The sequence below is a fragment of the Triturus cristatus genome, chromosome 7 (genome assembly GCF_964204655.1).
Source record: "Triturus cristatus chromosome 7, aTriCri1.1, whole genome shotgun sequence".
NCBI classification, from domain to species: domain Eukaryota; kingdom Metazoa; phylum Chordata; class Amphibia; order Caudata; family Salamandridae; genus Triturus; species Triturus cristatus.
Window position 1 is genome coordinate 1616241308 of NC_140590.1, and position 22239 is coordinate 1616263546.

The 22239-nt window shown below is 46.3% G+C and overlaps 1 protein-coding gene across 4 annotated transcripts in view; it reads right to left on the bottom strand.

Moving 5' to 3' along the window:
* Window positions 1-669: 669 nt before the first annotated feature.
* The window catches only part of LOC146812521 (bactericidal permeability-increasing protein-like), a 114377-nt gene continuing 92807 nt past the window's right edge, over window positions 670-22239 (bottom strand). For all 4 annotated transcript variants that reach the window (XM_085619533.1, XM_085619535.1, XM_085619534.1 and 1 more), the window contains exons 10-16: window positions 14274-14333; window positions 9567-9734; window positions 8671-8738; window positions 4567-4609; window positions 3836-3899; window positions 3658-3734; window positions 670-1232 (exon numbers count right to left, since the gene is read on the bottom strand). In XM_085619533.1, the coding sequence (XP_085475659.1) occupies window positions 1158-1232; window positions 3658-3734; window positions 3836-3899; window positions 4567-4609; window positions 8671-8738; window positions 9567-9734; window positions 14274-14333 (555 nt within the window). In that variant the 3' untranslated portion in view covers window positions 670-1157. The remainder of the gene's footprint in view (window positions 1233-3657; window positions 3735-3835; window positions 3900-4566; window positions 4610-8670; window positions 8739-9566; window positions 9735-14273; window positions 14334-22239) is intronic.

Genomic DNA, 22239 nt, shown 5'->3' on the forward strand with positions numbered 1-22239 from the left:
GATATAAATACATTGAGCGATAGCCCGTGGAATCGAAGTTTGCCTATCTAGTACTGCACATTTTGCCTCCTTCCGACCTCTTTTTGCGATTGAAAGATTGCAGGTACTACCCGGTGAAATATGCACAGAGAGCAGTACAGGGGCAGCTGTACAACCAAAACCCTGAAATAACAGGATACTGTGCAAGCACTACTTCCATCCAATAGGACTTGCTGAGGATTGCGTCTGGCCTGCTACCAGAATGGGCAGAGCCCCGACCTAGGCTATGACACACCCATAGTGTTGGTGGCCCTAGTGGTGATGTGTTGGCCACCCCAGGTGATCAATGATCAGTGTCTCAGGAAAAGCACAGAACAAACCTGGCTTACTCTCTGAATCTTTATCAAGTCATGTCACACCCTCAAGGGGGCCTTCGCTAGGAAAGGCACACCCTAGCATTCACTGATGGAGGTGCAAAGCACATACAAAATGTACAGATCCATATTGACCGATGTCAAGTATCGCTAGTGATGTGTGCAAAACACAGCATGGAGAACAACAGTCAAACCCTGTTAAATCTTTGCAGTTGCATATATCAACATTATCTTAACAGGTGAACAGTAAACTGTACATTTTTTAGAGGGCATTATATAAAGCAGTGATATTTTTGGAACTCGAAGCATACTCAAATTGAACATTCTCTTTTTTTATTATCCGCTAAACAGCATTTTACTGTACAAAGTTAGTTCTCCTAAGCAATGCTTTTGAAATACCAATATTCCGGCTGTAAGATGGTTTGCGTCAGATGAGTATATTGTTTAAGCATCACATGTGCACTACAGCGGCTGCAGGTACACGAAAAGAACACATCCATTCGATTCCTTGATTTAATATTAGCTTTGTCCTGTGCCAGATCTCCCTACAAAGCTTCAATTGCAATTATGATTATTTCTATATTACAAAAATCTGAGAAAATGTCTTTATCCAGGAGCTTTCTAACAAATTCTTGAAATGGCCGACAGTCTGCAGCGAAGAAAAGGTAACGTGCACGTGCTGCTGTGGACACACTGAGAATAGGCAGGGTCTTCGCTGGAGGTAGGTCGTTGATACACATGCATCTTCACATTTTCTGAGTGTCCTGGTCCCACCTGTGCTCGATTACGTCCTGCGTACTGACGTCACTTAGGAACGCTCGATGCAGCTGTGCTTTGTTTTGTTGAGTACTGCACATCTGAAGCAACGAGCACGTGACCCTGTGGACAAAACACGAGCCAGTGTCAGAGTCCCGGATTCAGCCATCAGCACATGTGCCAACCTAAATATATGTTCATCCGATGAGTGATAGGGAGAAAGGGGCATGGTCTTGGGGAGGGTTAAGGCAAGTTGGGCCTTGGACCCGCTGCTCTGCCTAAATAGCCATAACTGCTCTCCCCCACAGCAACGTGGAACTCATATGGCAATAACTCACATCTCCTGGGAGTGTTTTTTTTTTTTAAATTGGAGCCCGGCTGAGTAGAACATTCACACCTGAGCTGGAAACACCTTCTGGTCAAGGGTTTATAGTTCACTGTGTACTTGCGGCTCTTCATCGTGTGACTGTGTGATAAGACCATGTGTCACTAGTGCTTAATTTGCAAAAGAATAAGCACCAGGGTGCAATGTTTTGCTCAGAGGCCAGCAACCAGCTCTATCAAATGTCGAGAATGATGAATACCAAGGCTGCATAGTTTTGATTCCACTTCTTGCCTCTTTTATCCTCCACCGGACACTCCCATATCATTTATCTCACACTTTCAAGTTCTTTTTCATCCCTGCTTTCTTTGTTTGTCGCAGTTTTTCTGTTTTTCCCTTTTTCCATTTTCTCCCCTTTTGTGTTTTTATCCCTCTTGCTGTGGGTGAAAGTCTGATGAGGAAAATACGTGCCAGAACCGCAAAAGATAGTGCCACTTGCTTATACCTGCTCAAATTAAGCACTGTGTGTCACACGGCAGGACTTTGGGAGCTGGAAGGCCTGCATCCGGACAGGGTAGTGCACAAGGAGGGGGGGGGGGGGTGTTAGAAGAGTGGCATTGAGAAAAGGTGGGCTGCAGAGCATGGGGATGTGGGGCAGAGCACCAGAATCAGGCGTCACGCCCAAGCACAATGCAGGGATCAAGGAAATGGGCAGGACATCAAGAAAGGAACAAGGTATACATCCAGGGACAGGTTTTGGGGGCGGGACAAGGCCTAGAAACATGAAAGGCATGGATGGGGGGGACAGGTCATTAGGACAGAGGCAGAATTCTTGAATGGGTCAGGGCAACAGAAAAAGGTTAGGACAGGGATTATATGTTAAAATCTATTAACATTGTTTCTAAAAAGAATTACAAATATATTATATTAAAAGGAACAATATTACAAGGCAATCATGGTAATGGTTTCTTGGTAATGGGGTCCAGGCATTGGGTTCACTGGTAATTGATTCACAAAAACCCCATGGCAGGGGCAGCACATTAACCAGTAGTAACTAGCAGGAGCGAGACTAGGGACCGAGATGGGTCATGGAAGGATAACTTGGAATAGTCCAGGGCAGTTGTGCATAGGAGCTTGCAAAGGAAGTCCAAAGTATACACGTACATCAGTGAGAGTGCATACGATAGGATTTAAAAGGGTAAAACCTACAGTATGATGTATGAATGGATGGTATAAGCCTGTGGTCTATACTCTATAGTACTCAGGGTGGATGCACTTCAAGGGCTGAGAAATCTTCCTATTCAGGAGGGATACAGACATAGTAAGGGTGAGGGGGGCATTAAGGGCCTCGTTTATCAAGGTTTCACGTAGTGCAGCAAGCCACCTTATTGCACTGCGTGAAAGGGAAGGAATGCTCTGTATTTAACATAAAACTGTGCACTCCTGTCCCTTCCTTGAGTTGGAGCTCTTTGGGCTGCCTAACGCCAACGCAGGCACCCTTGCACCATGGTGCAAGGTGTCCTACGTTGTGAACAGGATTGTTTTTGTGCAGGAAGGGGCACCTTCCTGCACAAAAACAATCCTCTGAAGCATGTTCCTCTTTCTATGTGTGCTGCAGACATAGAAAGAGGTCAAAATAAGCAGAAATGAAGGTATTTCTCCTCGTTGCGCCCCACCTGGGGAAGTGTAGCATTTTGACGCATTCAAAGGTGTGCCAGTAATGGTAAATTTGGAAATGCACTAAAATCCATGGGCGGGTGCATGGGAACACCCATGCTCCACCCTTGGAACGCCTGTGTTGCATTACTCTGGATTTATCAAGTCATGCAGTACCACACAAGGGGGACTTGCGTGGCTCGATGAATGTGACTTCGGTTTTGCGTCACCCTTGTGCTCCCTTACGTGACATAAGGGCGACACAAAACCTTCATAAATATGCCCCTCAATGAATACGCTTCGTGTGTGTCAGGAGTTATTAAAGCCTGCGGCGCAAGTATCAGGCCCAAGTCAGCTGGATTTGTGCATGATGGGAGAGCTGTCCCACAGTGATTACTTTTCTCAGGCTGTGAGGTGTCAACCGAGCGCTGGCATAAAAGGTAAAGAGGGAGGGCTCAAAGTGGAAGGTGGCAGCTCCTTGTGAGTGGACATGTGATGGGGGCTCACTACTGGGGTTGCAGGGGCGCTGAGGACCGGCGCCCTCTGTGTTGCATGGCCGTTCACACTCACCTGGTTCACTGTGACACTGGGGTTCACCAGTCTGAGGTTGGCGATAGTGGGCAGCGGAAACCCTTCACTCAGCTTTTCTGGAAGAGAAGCAAGGTGCAGGTGAAATACCAGTCCCTGCATGGAAGACAAGGGTAACTACAGCACTAGAGAGTTAAATTAGATTGAACCGGACCCTCACCGTTTACTTTGGGCAGCACGACCAGCCTCAGGGCCCATGACAGCAATGTCTGGAGCGTGTCAACCTGAACATGTCAACAAATGCATATATTATAGTAATTTGTAGGGCGAAAAACATTAGCAAACTGTGTCAAAGCCACAGACCCATGAGGGCTGTGACAGGGTATGACTACTATGCAAGTGATTTTGTCCAAACCTGATTGGCTGGCCTTGTCAGGTGGTCCATTGACCTAATGTCTACACTGCTTCTGGGAGAAGACACTATGTGAGGTAAGATTGCTCACATAAGGGTGAACTTCCCTTCTTTCTCAGCAGTTTGTCTGACAAAGCTGTTAATCACTCGGAGGCGTGGGGCCGAAGAGTCCTCCGACAGGGCCCAAAACACAACTGTCAACAGTCTTGGCTTCAGATCACTTGATGCACACTCACATCCAATCACAGATCAGGCAGAGAATCAAGTGCAAACCTTCTAGAGGCGTTCATCAAACACCTCCACACTAGCAGAACTTGGGTCTCCTCCACTTCCCTAGGCCAGTCACCCTCTGATAGGGCACGAGGGGGAGTCCCACCCATAGGCTGCCATGCACTTGCTACAATTCCTTACACCCCGTCTATTTCCCTACACTTAATCCCACGCCCCACAGACCAGCCTCCTTCATTTCATTTCCAGTGCGCACGAATATCTCTTCTTCCTGCTGAACCTGACATTCACACACATAAGAGACACTTTACCTTGAAAGGACCAACTTCAGAGTGAACCAAGGACAGGCTGAAGCTGCAGGAGAGAAGTAACAAGCATCAGTAAGGCTTTTCATCTACAAAGTGTGAATCGCAACAGAGCTGCAGCCCCAGACTAGCACAAGAATGGAGACTCACCCTCAGAACAAGCAGCCGGACAGAAAAACATAAAGTCAAGACAGAACATTCTTTGCAGAGCTAGTGTAGGGATGGAGTTACACCTCCAGCACCAGTATGAGGAGGGTTCTTCCTTACCTGCAAGATGCATTTCAGGACAACGTCCCCTCTACACTACAAGAGTTAGGTAGAGAACTCCCTCTAAAGAGCAAGCATCATTAATGACTCTCCGCCAACAGAAACATAGTCAGGAATGGAGCCCCACCAATTTATCAATGATCAGATTTCCATTTGCTGGCAGAAGGCTGGACTCTATGATGCTAGGCCATCTTTCCCATCCCTGACAGGTGGCTGGACTCTATGGTACTATCTTTCTAGTCACCTGCAGTAGGCAGGACTCTATGGGGCATATTTACAAGGCGGCGATAGAAAATCATCGCCGCTTTTGCCGCCGTTTTCGGCTCAAAAGCGGCGATAATTTTATCGCCTAATTAGCAAGGTCACACTAACACGTGAAACCTTGCATTAGCGCCCAAATTCTAAACGCTCAGCTTTGCATCTCTAATGAGATGCAAAGTGGGCGTTCCTGACCTGACATGACAGAAGACATGTCGATAAGCGATATTTCTCCTATCATCAAGCCCCACGCTATGAAGCATAGCGGCAGGAAAAGTAGCGATAACCCCGGTTATCGCTACTTTCCTTACGCCAGCTTCAGGACTGACTTAGCCATGATATCCTATGGAAGGTGGATATCATGGCTAAGTTTATGGGGCCCTATCAACAAGCGAACGCCACATTTCGTGAGATTATCGCTGGGTTTCCAGCGATAATCTCACGTTAGGCAGTTAGCGCTAGGATGTTTATCGCTTTTGAGATAAGCGTTGCTAATAGCACGCTATCTCAGCGATAAAAATCCACGCTAGCCGGCGATAATTATCCTAGTGCTAAGTGCGCTTAGCGATAATTATCGCCGGTTGTTGCTGATATGCCCCAAAGATACTAAATAATGTTTGCATTACCTCATGAAGGCTTGACTCCATGGTACTGGGTCGTGTTCTCATCTCCTGCGGACGGTTTAATTTTATGCGATTAGGCCATCTTTTCCTTCATTGGCATGAGGATGGTCTCTATGATACTGGACAACATGTCCTTCACTAACACAAGGGTGCAAGTTGTGGTACAAAACATTCCTTTCTCAACAGGAGGCTCGACTGTGGGGTCTCTGATACTACTCATCTCTTTTTTACTGACAAGAGACTGGATTCTACGGTAATAGCCACATGTAAGTTTGATGACAAAGGCCTGGACTGGGGTACTAGCAACACACAGACTATTTACCAATGACGTTAAGTATCCTGAAGCTTCCGAAATCCCGCCCATAGAATAATAATGACCATAGAGTGTTATGTATAAACAATCAGCTTCTGTGTGTTTAAGTGCTATAAAGCTGTTGGCTGTCATACCTTGGCCACAGAAGGTGCTAGAAATATTCAGGTTTTCTTAGGGATTTTTATATTTTAACGGTCATTCTTTTTTTACTTGTATAAATATAGATCTCTTATTTTCATAGGATATAGGCCATACTTTAATTGGGAGTATGATCGTGTCAAACTGTTTCTGAATGAGTAAACCCTGACTGTTCCACCTTGCTTCTCTTGGATAATTAAGTGTACTTAGGGATTGATTCCTGGAGGCTCACAGTCAGTTCAATAGATCTTAAGGCCTTCAGAAACCAGTAGAAAAGACCTCTCTACTAGCCCCACCCCCAGCCATTCCATGATCAAAAATGCTAGTTTTCCACAGGGTTGAGCAGGAAATTGTGTTTTTTCATGAAGACACAAATGCTAATGGTGTCCCTCAATACCAAAGGTCGCAGTCTTTCAAGGTTGATATTTTCCTGTATTGCAGTCAAATATGACGATAAAAAAGGCACAATGATAAGAGAAGCATACACGTTTAACAGAGGAGTTGGGCTAAGGGCTAGGGCGGTCGACCTCGGACCTGGGGAAGTGGGTTCGAGTCTCGGCAATGACGCTGAACATCCTGTGATTCTGGGCAAAGAACTTAATCTCCCTGTGCCTAACAAAGAATGAATGTGTGTCCTAATGTAATGTAACTGGTGCTATGTAAAGCGCTCCGATACCTGATTGGATTCGGGTCAAGTTCGTGCTATATAAAACTCTGCAAAACAAAAACAAAAAAATGTAGCCTCTGTATCTTTGATGAAAATCAGTGTTCTGTCCTGTGGCCTTATCTGTTTACTGTATGAGCAGTGTCTACCAGGTGCGGCCGGTGCAGGTAAAAGCAGTGGTGCAGGGCGGCGGAGGGGAGAGTTGACAGACAACGGAATATGGAAAATAAAATAAAAGAATCAATAAAACCACTTGCCGCATCGCCGACTCTGCAATGTAGCGAGCGCAAGGTAAGTGGTTTTATTTCTCTTTTTATTTTATTTACCCTATTCCGTCATCTGTTGACTCCCCAGCCACCCCCCCCCCCACGCCCCGCCACTCTTACTTGCACAGGTTGCGCTAGAGCGTTGCCTGAGAGGCGGTGGGGATGGGGGGAGACAGAGAAAGAAAGAAAGACAGACAGACAGACAGACAGAGAGAGAGAGAGAGAGAGAGAGCGAGAGAGAGAGAGAGAGTCTTTATTTGCCGAGAAGAGAAGGGGGCGGGGAGGATGGATTCAGAGCCGGCCTTTGCTAAGATAGCACCCTGGGGTGGGGGGCAGAATTTGGCACCCTTGTTGTTGGTAGTGAATTAAATGATGCAGCAGGGGGCCCCTTTTGTGTTCACTGGTCGGTACCTAGATGAGGAGGGAGTGGCCCCTGAACACAAACATCTCCGGACCTCCCCCAGCTCACCTAAATCCCCGGTAGCTTAGCTGCCTCACGCAGATGATGGTTTTGTTGATGCGTGTAAGAAGGGTCAGAGGCTGAAGGGAGGGCAAGGAAGGGGGTTAAAGGGGTGTTAAAAACATCAACGACGTATGATAATTAAGGACTAAAGCCATTTTTAACTGGCAAATCAGACAGAAAGGAACAGGCACGGAGAAGGAAAAGGCTGAAGCAAGATGAGAAGGGCGCTGCTGTTGGCATAACCTTATTGCCCACATATCCATGCGTCCCTCAGAAAATTGGCGCCCTGGGCCCAGCTCGCCCATGCTAAAGGCCTGCCCTGGGTGGATTGTTGCCATCGGTGTAAGCTAGTCCGTCAGATGGCTGAGCAGTGGAGGCCTAGGCTCCTCCGGAAGTTTGTTGTATTTAGTCACAGCTTATCATCAGAGAGTAACTGCAATACATTTTACTTCAAGATGACGGTCTCACTCCAGTCATCATTGCAAGCGGAAGGCTTTGATAGAACACCCTTTTCTTTTTAGTTAACGGGCAGCAATCTTTGAGTGCAAGGCCGGACTGTGAACGTAAACTGGCAATTAAGTCAGACCGGCCGCGGGGTTGGGGGGTGGATGCTGTTGGCAAAACAGCTACTGCTTTTGATACAGAGGATCGATATTGCAGCACTGCTGCAAAACCGGCCCCTGTACCACAAACGCCCCCCACTGGTTCAAAACCAGCCCCCACCCTTCCGGCCCACTGGGAAAACGCACGGTGCCCTCTATGGCCAGTCCGGCCCTGCTTGAGTGGCAAGAGTGCGAACTCAATGGCTTTAACTACATCTTCCCTTTGTTGCAGCAGACTCACCTCCAATGATCACGTCATCGTTTCATTCACCTGCAGAGGCGTTACTCTATCGCCCAAGGGTCATAGAGTTCTTCACTGGGCACTCTATAACATGATTCCTGTTAGAATGTTGACCTCTGTGGTATCCAGTCACCTTCCCCTTTATTATCAGAATACTAACCTCTATTGTACAGTACTACCTCAGGTCTCCATGGTACTTGATCAGTTAAGCTTTTTCCTAGTATTAGTTTATTACTCCCATACTTACTTCCCAAAGATTCGGCAAAAATACTCACTTGTTCAGCGCTACGGACCCGCCGATCTTCTGTTCAGAAACAACCACCTGTGCCTTCACACTTGCGTCCTATGAAGAGAGCAGACATAATGTTATCAGATTCCAGAGTCTCCCAGGCCCTGAGAGCACAGGATGGTGCTGGCCTTCAAAGAAGAGAGAGAGCCTTGTGTGGCCTGTTGTAGAATGCAGATCTCACCATACCGCTGCTCCCTGATCTGCACCCAGCCATGCTGTCAACTGATCCCGTCTGCCCATCCTTGCATGCTGTTATCTGCTGCCTTATCGGCACCCAAAAGTATACATAAAGTGATGGATGGAACACTTGCATTGATCTCAGCCACTGGTAATTACTCAGGCCACATCCCTATCCATCGTTATTTTGCACACCATGCCACCTCAGTTTGGACCCAGCTATATGCACATCAGTCTTGATCTTGCTCCAATGGGAACAGTGCAGCCTGAACTGCCAGGCCAGGTCCTCTCTGAACCAGAATCCCAGCAATCCAGGACCGGTTCTGCCCTTTTTATGGCTCAGCCAGGTATCGCTTGGTTCTAGTGACACAGTGTGGACGGGACCCACGTCTGGGCCTACCCGTCCCACTTAGGGCGACATAATACAAAATGGCTTAGTACATCAGGCTACCAGAGTGTTGTTTCCTGTTTTCTTTTGCTGCTGCTTTATTAATCGCTAAGAGGTGGATACCAAGGGCAATGGCAGAGGTACCAAAGGGCAAAGATGATGCTTAATTGAGGTCTATGCATTTATATTAGCCACTGGTTATCCTGAAAATCTAGCATGGATCCGACCATCTTGTACCTATGTTATATACCCCTGCTCTAAGTCACCACACTTCTTAGCTGCTTCCTATTACAACACCTGCTGCACCCTTTTCTCACCAGCTGCAGAAGGAAGACTGGTGCCAGGGTAGAGTTAGGGAGGACAACGAAGGCCAGGAGGGATCCATAGGCTGTCACTTCCAGAGATCCTGGGAGGCAGGTCAGCATGGGCTGCTTCAGAGCAGAGAGCTGCAGCATCATTGACATATTGGGGTACCGCTTGGGAAGCTGTGGAGAAACAGGGGAGAGAGTGATTGTTACAGAGAGCTTCATGCTTATGATTCTGCTGGTAGACAGACTTGGCAGGCAGTGCTATGTCATGAAGATGCATGAATGATGGACAGTGTAAGCAGTGACAGGGGAGGAGATACTGTGCATGGAAGTGATGGACTGTGGAATGAGTGACTGTACACCATCTACATGGAAGCCACAACATCGACTAACACTACAATTATCAGGTACATATGCACTGTTCTCCAGAATGATAACAACAAAACACACTCAAAAAGCCTACTATATTTGCAAGAAATATATTTATTTTGCCAACATACTCGTATTCCAGACAGTTTAAAAATATGCTTCACATGGTCAATTTATACATTCGAATGATCTAATTTTAGAGGGAAGGGATACGGGATCCTTTAAAACTGGGATTCGATTATCGTGTGCTCCATCACTGCGCAGAACCACAGCTGACACGTGTTCCGCAAATAAATTCCCACTTTATTAATGCTGTAAAAATATTTAGATACATGAAATTGAAAACAACAAGCTGGCATACATATTAGCTTGACTCAAGAAAAAATATCTAAAAATACAAAAAGAAAATGAACAGTTACACATAAAAACAAAATGACTGCTAAAACCTTGAAGATGAGAACATCTCAACTGGAGTATATATTTTGCCAATCGATTAATTATCTACAACCTGAGAAGGTGAAGAATGCACGGAGTGACTATAAGGTTATCGGGTATGAGGCACTGAGGATTGGGTAGGAGGATCAGGAAGAGACTGTCAGTGTGAAGAGTGACTACAATGGATCAGGATTAAATGGGCAGTGCCACAAGTGGCATTCAGTGATTAACTCTTTAGCATGGACACTGCAAGGGATGCCAGTCTGCCACTCATCAGAAGCAGAGAGTCCAAGCAGTGACTATCAGTCATCAGTGGGGATGAACAGAGCATGAAAGAGACGGACAGTGGAGGGAGTGATTATACGTGATCAAAAGATGGAGTGTAGCAGTACAAGGAGTGACTATAAGGCTCAGAAGGAGGGAGCGCAAGGAAGAGTGGTAGAGTGCAAACAGTGGTTGTATGTCATTTAAAGACGAAGGAGCATAGCAGTGCAAGGAGTGACCATTCGGCTTAGAAGGGGAATAGTGCACAGAGGAGTGGGGCAATGCACAGAGACTACAAGTGCTTGGATAAAAGCTAGTGCAAGGGGTGGCCAAAAGCAGAAGAATGTGTACACTTAAAAGAGTTACTGAAACGTGTGCCTCAACCATAGATAAACAGCATTAAGAGTGACCATCATGAGGGAAGGGGCAGTGAAAAAGAGTGGCCATGAGGGTTTAGCAGGAGGCGACAGTGAGTGAAATGAGGGCTCATATGTCAGCTGGAAGAGAGAGTTAGTGAAAGGAATAGGTGTAATCTGCAAGACCAAAGGGGGCAAGGAAAGACCTCGATAATCAGCCATGAGAAAGAGCCACATGATGGGGCTGCTGAGCGATTGGCAAGCAAGGACAGTCGAGGGGGTGATCAGAAGTGAGAGACACAAAAAAGGGACCAGTGGCAGGAATGGGTTCAGAGAATGGATGGGGGCAGTGCGAGATGAGCACAGTAGGAGAAATCAGTGTCATCATAAGAATTTTGGGGGCTCCGGAAGACATAAGCTGGGTGCCCCTGTTCATAGGAACACTGACATTTATTACACATTTCGTGGAGAAAGAGAAAGAGAGAGCGAGGAGATCAAATAGACAGAATGTTTACCTTCCCATGGGGGCCTTTGGAAGGTGGAGGCCCTGGGCAATTTCCCACTTTGCCCACATCTTAAAACGTCCCTGGGTGATGTGGGTGCAAACACAGAAAGGGGAACTGAGTGATGCATGTGGCAACACTGAAGGGTGCTTAGTGAGCGAGATGGTGCATAATGAGAAACAGGTTCAGTGCATAGGAGAAATAACTATCCTCTACAAGGAATCCATCAAATGCACAACATCGATAGAGAACACCACCCCTTTCATAAACACATGCACTTCAAGCTTTAAATCTCCGAAAAACTTCACCCTGAACGGAACTCTCGTTTACCGACCACCCGGATCATCATGAGCCACCTTTACCAACCTTATCACCAACTTCGTTGCTCCACTCATCATCGACCGCCAGAGTCTACATTTTCCACGATGACCTCAACTTTCACCTGGAAGACTGAAACAACCCCTGTGCCACAGCACTCCTGGAAAGCTTGAGCAACATTGAACTCACCCAACTCGTCTCAGAGCAAACACATATCGCAGGACACACACTGTAGCCTATTATCACCATGAACGACAGCATCAAATACAACTCCACAACACTGCTCACATGGACCGACCACTCCATCATCTACTTCCCAATCAACACTTCTTAAGTCAACACCCCTACCAGGTTCAGCGTTCTTTTCTGCAGCGGAGGCAAAAATCCCAGAAGCAGACTGGCCCTGCGCCCTCAGCACAGACCAACCTAGCCCCACAGACAACCTTGACAAGGACATCAACAACTGGATCAAGAACTGGGCAGACTCCCTTGCACCCATCAAACCCAACATGCATAGTAGATAAAACAAACAGGTCAGCTGGTACACAGAAGAACTCCGAGACACCAAACAACACTATAAACAGCTAGAAAGGAAATGGAGAACCAGCCCGACACCTGCGACAGAACTACTTAGAAGGCTGCACTCAGACGCTATCACCAGCAAATAAATGACACCAAGGAAAAAGCATGATAGTGGGCCGCATCAAAGCAAGCTCCAACAGCTGCAAAGAGATCAGCTCGATAAATAAGGTTTTTACCCAGTGGCCATCGACACTGTTTCACAGAACACCATCATCAGAAGACTCCACAAGATTGGTATACAAGAATCTGCTTTCAAATGGATCATAAGACATCACCATCATATCCTACACTGCTGACACCAAACTCATCATTTCCCTGATGGACAAGACAATCACCACCAGAAGCAACTTCATTAACTACAAGTCCATCATAGCAGACTGGATGTGAACCAAGTGTCTGAAGCTCAACTCCAACAAGAGGGAAGTACTGGTCTTCGGCAACATGTCCTCATCATTGGACTCCACCTGATGGCCGTCAGAGCTAGGACCAACACCCACACCCACAGACCATGCAAGAAATCTAGGGATTATCCTAGACGACAAACTCAACATGATGGCGCATTGTACACCTCATGCTTCCAGATCCTATGCATGCTCCGAAAGATATTCAGATGGACAGTCATGCAAGTGCTCATCACCAGCAGGCAACACACTATGCCGGAATCTACAAACAACTCCTACACAGACTTCAGATCATCCAAAACAATACCGCAAGACTCATATTTTAACTTCCCATGCTGCACCCACATCACACTGCACAGCACCTCAGGAAGCTTCATTGGCTTCCCATTCACAAGTGCAGCCAATTCAAACTTCTCACACACACATACAAACCCATACACAACACAGGGCAGGAATACCTGAACAGCCACATATATTTTCACCAACCCAACAGACACCTATGCTCTGCCTCACTCTTACTCGCACACACTCCTAGCATCCACAAAAGCTAAATGGAGGTCGCTCATTCTCCTATATCACATCCAAGACATGGTACGACCTCTCTCAACACATCAGAGTCTCCTCCTCTTTTCTTGAGTTCTGCAAGAAGCTGAAGACCTGGCTCTTTGTATAAGCACCTTGGGGACCACACACCTACACACCTGCCTAAGTGCCTGGATACTCTCTCGGTTGATTAGTGTGCTATATAAATCAACATATCATAACATACAGATGAGTGACAATTTTGTCTCCAGACTGGCTGAAGCTTTGCAAATCTGGAGATCCTCTCACATTGACTCTTAATACTTTTGAAAGTTAAAAGGGTCTCTTTTTTTAGTGGTTGCTTGTGTGATGTTTATGTGGCACTTTTGTCAGCGTACTAACAATTCGTACTCCCCAGTCTGTCTTTGCGCCCCAGGATTGCCGGTATTTCTATATATTCCTGGAAGTCGTAGGGAGCGCATTAGAATACCCCGAGCAGAGCACGAGTTACTATTCTCAGCCGGGTCCTCAAATATTTGGAGAAAGTGTTTTTGAGCACTGCCATACTTTCGGCAAACAGGGAGATTAAAGGTACATGCCAGTCGGAGCACCTGTGAAATTCCCTCCATGCACACCAAAGATTCAGTAGTGTAACAACAGCCCTGCAGCCCCAGGTGTGCGGATACGCCCCGAGCTCCAGGTAGCCTTCTCTGGCACTGTGCACGGGTGACAGGCCCCTGCACAGGGGGCTCCTGACTGGGTTGGAGCGTGGGCGGCTTCCTCCATGTACTTTGTAGGGGAGTCCCCTCAAGTTTCATTACACCACTGCAAAGACTGTGAGGCAATGACTGATGGGCAGCCTAACTAAATGGAACACCAGACACACAGATAGCAGACCAGCCTGTGACTTGTTATATGTGTTCTTCGATGGCTGTTTTCGGGAGAGTTTTCTACCAGTATACTCACCTCTGGAATAAAAGCGCCAAAGCTCTCTGTGTTCAGGTGAATCGGTGATTCCTTTGGGATCTAGAAGAAAAGACAGAGATCACGGTCATCCTTGGTAAGCATTAGGCTGAAGGTGGCCTGGTAGGCCAAGCAGAGGGAGCACAGATGTTTTTAGGCGACCCAAGCTCTGGCCAGACTTTGGCATGGTATTGTATACATCAAAGAGGATGCAACGCAACAGACACTCTGCGCCCTTTGGGATCAGGGCACTGACTTGGAAACAGCGCACTCCCTCACGTGAAATGTCTGGTTCTGCCCTTTCATTGGGTTGCGTCTGTGAAGTCAGTTTTCAGGCTCTCTTATGTTCCTTCACTGTTATGCTCAAAGCATGGCAGATGCACACGCAACATGACGCTGCATGCGGTTTCCTATGACCAGGGCTACTGGAATTATCCAGCATGGGAGAACCTATATGTGCGGCCAGGTTTATAAAATTATGGGGGAAAAAGCCAAATTATGAGGCATAACGTGACACATTTTGTGGTAGTGTTACATTAATTGATCATTTTTACACATGTTAACACTATCTGGGCAAAGGTTTCACCTCATTAGAACCGGTCTGACAGCAAAATACAGCAATAAGCAAAAGAAAGATGACCGGTCTAATGTTGCAAAGGGATTTTAAAGAGTTGCTGCATTTTTAGTGATTTTTGAGCCGTTTTAGCTAGAATTTTGTTTTTGTTGAAATCTGAAGATTATGCAGCGGATAACGGAGTATGTGGCAAATGCAGTAAATCCAAAATAATGAGAAAAAAACCCTGCAACCACAAAAATCACTTAATTCCAGTAGCCCTGCCTATGACAATGATGTATTTGAACTACTGTCTTGCTACACCCAGCCACAGCCATATCTGAGCCAGCGTGATGCACACTTTTAGGCAGTGTGAGCAGCTGAGCTGCCCCTGGTGAAAAGTGTGAGAAACTGGCACTGTTTGAGGTTGACAAAGGTGACAGTGTGACGAGCTGGCACTGGAGGGCAATGTGAAAAGGTGACAATGAAAGGCAGAAAGAGAAGCTGGCATTGTGTACAGTGTGTGGGGCTGAAACTGTTGGCCCACTTGAAAAGCTGGCACAGGTAGGCAGCACCGGAAGCAGGCAGTGGTAGGCATAGTGAGAAGCTAGCTCTGGAAAGCAATGTGCGAGCAGGTAAACGTGAGCAGTTTGGCAAGCTGGCACTGGTGGGCAATGTGAGAAACTGGTAAATACAGGCAGTGTAAAATAACTAGCTATGGTTGGCCGCAGGAGAAGCTGGTAAAATCAGGCATTATCAGAAGCGGTCCCTGGGGAATAGTTTTAGAAGTTGTGCAGGACATCAGTGACCAGTGCTACCAATCCAGCTTAAACTACCCGGTGATCAATTTGTAATGGATTAATTTCCAGGGCACTTATTAGGAGGCCACCCCAGGTTGCTCCACCTGACAGGGTTGTCAATGACAGAACCAACATAACTACTAACAGGGCTTTAAGTGGGCCGGGTCCTGCTGGTGCTCAGCTCCGGCAGTTCTAAAAAGCAGGTGCTGAGACGGGTCCCTATTGGGCCCTCTATTTCTGCCCTCACCCTCGGGATGGAAAAGAAAATCTTAACCCTGTAGCGGTGCCACCCTTCACTGCCTTTGATGAAACTTCAAAGAGACTCGTTATAGTTCTTTCACAGGCTCGTCATTTTCAGCATTTTCAATATTATATACAACTATGCCATAATTGCTGTTTTTTTAATTTATCCAACTAGCAACCATTGACAAAGCCAATAGCCCTGGCTTGTTGTAGGTGTAATGTTACTTGTTTTATTATATAGCTGGATGTAGTGACAGAAGCAGCAAAATACCAGTCGGGCGGCTCTCTACGCCAAGCAAAGATTTTTAGCACAAGTGTTTTAAGCCACACCCTTAATTACATAGGCCACGCCCCTTTGAGGGATTCCCCCCCCCCCCAGTTTTTTCATATCAGTTAAACCCCTGACTACTAATCATCGCACTGCTACAAGAGTAAAAATTCAGACTTTTCCAGGTCAACCAAAGCTACAGGAATGGCGTGGGCAGCAGGTGTTGTTCATTTGAATGTATGCTGAATTATTAAATACTATTTTTGGGCTCATCTCAACATTAAACAGACAGCGGCACCATGTGGTGGACTCTCATTAGTGCTGTGTTGGGAATTAAGCACCGGTGTCCAGCACAGGAAACCACTGGCTCAAATTAAGAATTGAATCTACCTGTACCGAATCCATACCTAAAATCCTTCCAGGCAGCTAGAGGTGATTTCATTTGCAGTGTAAAGTGAATATGATACCCCACTTACACATTGACACTCTCACTAAACACTGTTGAGTTAAGGAGCAGGAACACGAGGCACATGCCTTGGGCGCTGTGCAAAACTATTGTGTCTGTTCCTTTTAGCTCTTGCCCTCTCTAAACAGTGGCTTTTGACAATCAGGATTTTGTGTACTTTCGTAAATGTGACTTCGCCATGTGTCTGTCAGCCCCACCCCTGACTTTTTCTGCCTTTTCTCTGAAAAAGGTGACACCTTCAGAGCTCATGAACGGTTTTCGAGGATTCCATATTATACCACCCTTTTAAATCTGACTAGAGGAAACTTTAGCTGTGTTCCGGAGCTACAGTAAACACAACAAATGCACATAAAATAATGCACAAAACAAAATATATGTAGAAAGAGGCGTTGAGTCACGTTTTTTCGAATGTCAGTCATATTTAGACTAATCTCACAGGCGAGCCACTGGCCGCTAAAAAGTGTCAGTCGATGACATATGTAGAGTTGGCTGTTCATACCAGCTGCAATTGGCCATCAGCTTCATCAGTTTGCATGAAGAGTGTCTCCAGCCGAACCCCATTTTAAATTCTTTCTGTTGGGTACTAGCTTGAGTAGTTGACCCCTTCGGCAATCATTCCCACTTTTGATCAGCAAAAGGGGAAGCATGCACGGAAATAGTAGCGATGCAAAACTGGTCGAAAGCATAGAAGAGAATGAACACTTTTTCCCATATTAAAAGTGACACACTGACGGTGCAAGGGGCTTTTATTCTGACAGGAACAGTCTCTCAAATTGCTCACTCTGACCTCACTACTCTTCCCTGCCATCGTTTTTGATTGGATGACCTGCTGCTGGGTCATGGACTGCCTAGGAACACTAGAACGTGAGATCATGCTGACCACACAAGAGACTTGGGAATACATTAGACTATAAGGAGAATCCCTGCACCTAAGATGGGATCACATGAGTGTGATGGTGCTGGCACCATTGTAAACGAGAGGTTCGCCTCACAATCAAGTCTTGCCAGTGGGCCATTTCTAGGTCTGGCTGAGCCAAGACGTTGTGAAGAACGTACATAGGGGCCTTTAGTTCATCCCCCTTCAACCACCGTTTTTTATGGGTCAGCCCTCTTTAGACATTGGTTGTTTGAAGTGTCCGTCACATTTGGCGTCATCATCCAGCAGCATTTGCGCAGTTTTACGGTTTGTAGAAATGATTACAAAAGAAAATAACAGTTTTTGGAAATCTCCATAGCAATCCGAAACTCTACGGCCTCTGCCCAGGGTGTAGCTGGTGGCAGTGCCCACTGATGACAAACCACCTGTGTGCTGTTGCTGCCGTGAGCTTCTTGTATAGCGTAGAGTGGCTGGCAGGATCAGGCCACCAACCTCCACGCACCCATGTGGTGCCAGTATGTATAATCATAAGGGTGAATGGTGGCCATATTGGAATGGGGTTTTCTAGTGAAGGTAATGTAAAGCCTATTCTAAGATGGTTGACATTTATCCATATAACTGTAGAGAACACACAGGTCCTCAATAGAGGTTTGGCAGTCCTGTTGTCGGTCGGCCCGCCAAGCTAGTAGTGCGCCGGTCCGCCGGATCACGAGTGTAAACCATGGCGGGGGGGCGGTGCTGCGGCAGACACATGGCATTGGTATGTTAGGCTTATAGGAGAGTCTAACATGTAGATTGTCACACTGAGTGCACTCACTGCACGTTCCGGCATGCACCATGTAGTGCATGGCACACAGTGCAGGAACAGGGGTGCACTTCCAGGGGGGCACAGCATGTGCCCCCTGCATGCAACCCATACCCGAGAGTGGCAATGGGCCCTGTTAGGGCCACCTTAGTTCCCTCTCTGCCACCCTTTTCATGGTAGGCTCACAGCCATGAAATGGGCGGTGGACAGGCAACTCATAATATTCTCGGCAGTGCCGCACAGGCACCATCAGCATATTACTGCTCTGGACCGCTGCATCACTGCCGTAGGATCACGGCAAAAGTGGTGGTCATGTGGGGGTCCAATTGCCACACTCATAATACTGCAGGTGGATCCGCAGTGGTCGGGCCACCACCACAAGTACGGTGGTCCTGTGGACTGCCGTACTCGCAATAAGGCTCACAGTGTCAGAGTACTCAAAAAAAGGCGGCCTATCACCGCCAAAGAGAGAGAGGTGGAAAGTTTACTCTGGACGAATTGCCTGCGGACTAGTGTACCCCACCTGTGGAATTACGTCATCCCATTTACACTGCTCGCATAGCTAAACATACCACAATTTGGGAACAGATCAAATGTACCACCTTGCCTTGTTCCTATAGGTTGTAAAAATCTATAGAGGGGGAGGGTAGTTTTTAAAAGAAATATTGTTCATTGGCTGCCACATGACTTAATCCTGCACTAACACCACAAACCTCAATACCTAAAAAAAGAACATCACTCGTTCTGATCGCTGAGTTTCTTATTGTGGTTTTTGAACAGGGCTTGTCCTACTTCTATTTGAATCTGAAACACACACTTTCACCATCCAGTTGACTCTCCCTTTCTTCTGTGCATATCCTGTCTTTCAATTACACTTTTGTTTGAAGCGCTGACTCAAACTTTTTATAGTTACTTACTGCCTCCAGGTGAGCTGGAATATCTTCAGGCGGCCCTGGCTTTTTGGTCAACATCTCTTTGCATCATAGAGTGTGCAGTTTTGTGTTTTCCATTCAGTATCTGTACTATGTTATGTTATGTACATTTATTACGCGCACAGATACTCAAAGAGTGTACTAGAAGTTGGGAAGTATGGATATTGTTGATAAAAAGCACACTGATCTGCATAAAAAAAGGCTCTTGTGACTTGGAACTAGTGAAAAACCAAGGGCCTTATTTAGAGTTTGGTGGATGGGATACTCTATCAAATTCGACGGATGTCCCATCTGCCATATTATAAGGGACATAGGCTATAATCAGGCCAATGGAATCATAGGATTCCTCGGCTACAGCTTTTTTTTGTATAAATATGGATTTGCCGAATTTGCCACATAATCCATTATCTTCTCTATAATCTGCAGATTTTATGCTCCATCAGATCAAATGGTGCTAAAAAAGTGGCACACGGGAATGGGGATCAAAACATTAACACCTGCATCAGTCCTAACGTCCCTGATAATTATATCGAGCAAGATAAGGTGCAATGGGCTTGGGACACAATCCCCTAGGTCCCAAGTAGAGAAACAAGAAAAACAAGCATTTGCAATGCAATAGGTCTCACATTTATGAGAGTTCGATCTATTGAAACTGTAAATGACAATGCCTTTTATTTATGTTTTTTTTACACAGATAAATAAAGGGCATTGTCATTTACAATGCCAATAGCTTGAACTCTCGCAGAGACCTATTGCATTGGAAATGCGTTAGGAGAGAGCATGGCCTGTCTTTTCCTGTTGGCAACAGCAGGCAGGACAAAGCTCTTTGAGAAAATAGTGCTCAGAGGCTGTAATTAAAGCCTACTGTGCAACAACATTCATAACAGGCGATGTCCTCATGGGAGGTTACAAAATGGGAAAAGGTGGTACTAAGGAGGGAATACTAATCCTATTGACTAATGGAAAGTCAAACTTTACAATGGACAGTGACACAAGCCAATGAAATAAGAAATACCCCAACTGGGCAGTGATTGGCTGGCACATAGGCTATCGACTGTCTGTCAAACGTGTTAATTGGCCGATTGGATGATATGCTGATTGGCTAATTAGATGGCAGACTGACTAGCTGGCTGGTTGACAGACTGAATGGCCACCTGCCTGGTTGAATGACTACCTAGCTAATTGACTTGCTAACTGACAAACTGAATGCCTGGCAGGATACTGGGATGGCTGACTGACTGTCTTACTGGTAAACTGACTGGCAGGCTGACTAGCTGTCAATCTGGCTGGTTATCTGGGAAATTGGCGGACACCCAGAATTACTGCATCTCAATATATCAGACTGACAGGCTGACTGACAGATTGTCTAGATATCTCTCTAGCTGGAAATTCTGGTGTAAATGTGAGAAGCTCAGTCACGTCAGAGTTGCTCTCACCTTGTCCAAGAGCACACCAGTCTCTGCCAAAGCATAGCCAGGTAGAATAAACAGGGAGGAGGCGGTCTCAAAGTCGTAGACATCCACTTCCGGAACGAACCAGAGCTATCCTCGCGAGATCAGCTTAACCACCTGAAGTTCAGGAAAGACCTCTATTTAGATGAGAGGATGTAGCCTAACGGCTAGAGCGGGCAACCTCCAAGCTGAGAAACCGGGTTCCAGTCTCAGCAGGGACGCTCAACATCTTGTGATTTTGTACAAATCAGTTAATCACCCCGTGCCCAACAAAAATGAATGTGTCAGTTTGTAACGTAACTGGTGCTCATGTAAAGCGCCCTGATACCTTAAATAGAGTTCACGCTATATAAAACTCCCAAAAAAAACAATGCCTTTAGCCCACCGGTGACTGATCAAGAAGACGCTCCTTCCCGGTGCATAGGTCCCCCCTCTCACGAGGACATCTCCAAGTTTCCACAGGTCGGAAAAAATGTCAGCACGGCCCCTGTCACCAGAGCTTGGAATTAACCGAGTCGCACACGGAGTCCACCTCATAGCGCTCCAAATAAGCTGCAAAGCCCCAGATTTTAGCGCTATATGAAACTCCTTCTAAAAATAATAGTGACACCTAGAAATAGTGACTCTGGTGCAAAACACATCGTGAGGGTGACGCTGTTTAACTTAAATGTGTCTGAAACCTCTCAATTTCTCCACATAGAACAAGACAAAAAAACGTACGTGTTCCCTGAAAAGCACTTCCATATGAAGTATTTTGTTTACTTTTATGGGTGTTATTTCAAACGTTGCGCTTTGTTCCGCTCACCTGCTTGTAAACGGTGGGTCTCAGTCGCAGGAATACAACTCTGTGGTCAGTGTGCCAACTGCAGAGAGGTGTTTGTGCCCTACAGTCGCAGAAAGCCGGATCACAAGCACAGTTTGGCTTCAGAGAACGCACTGCACATCCAAAGCTGTTTAGCACCACATTTTGCACTCAGGACCTCGGGGTGCGTCTTGTGTGAATAGTTTTTGTGTTGTTTTTTTTTGTTGACAAACCCATGGGTCTCACTGTCGAGAAATCAGCGGGTGTGCGCGCTTTCCACTCCAGCGTCACAAGTCCCGATACAGTGTTCAATTCACAGCAGCGCCCACAGGGTTCCTTCGTATTTATCTATTTGAGTTTTGTGTAGCGCAAACTCGACCCGAAGGTATCGGAGCGCTTTACATGAGCACCAGTTGCATTACAGACGGACACATTCATTTCTAGACATGGGAAGAATAAGTGATTTGCCCAGAATCACAGGATGCGTGAGCCTCCCACCAGACTCAAACCTGGTTCCCTAGCTTCAAGGTCGGCGGCTCTGGTCGTTAAGCCACACCCCCCCTTTCAGCTCCTTGAATTATATAATATAAAATGTTATTATTGTTCGTTCTCTGCATAATGCGGTTTCATCGGTGTGTGCTTATCTCTGTGAACCTTACATGTTGTACGTGAAGCAGAGTAGTGAAGGATTTGAAGACTAACAACTGTCATTGACAACGCCTAGAAACGAAAAGGTGCCGCATGACGCTATATGCAAAGCTAGTGTGATGTG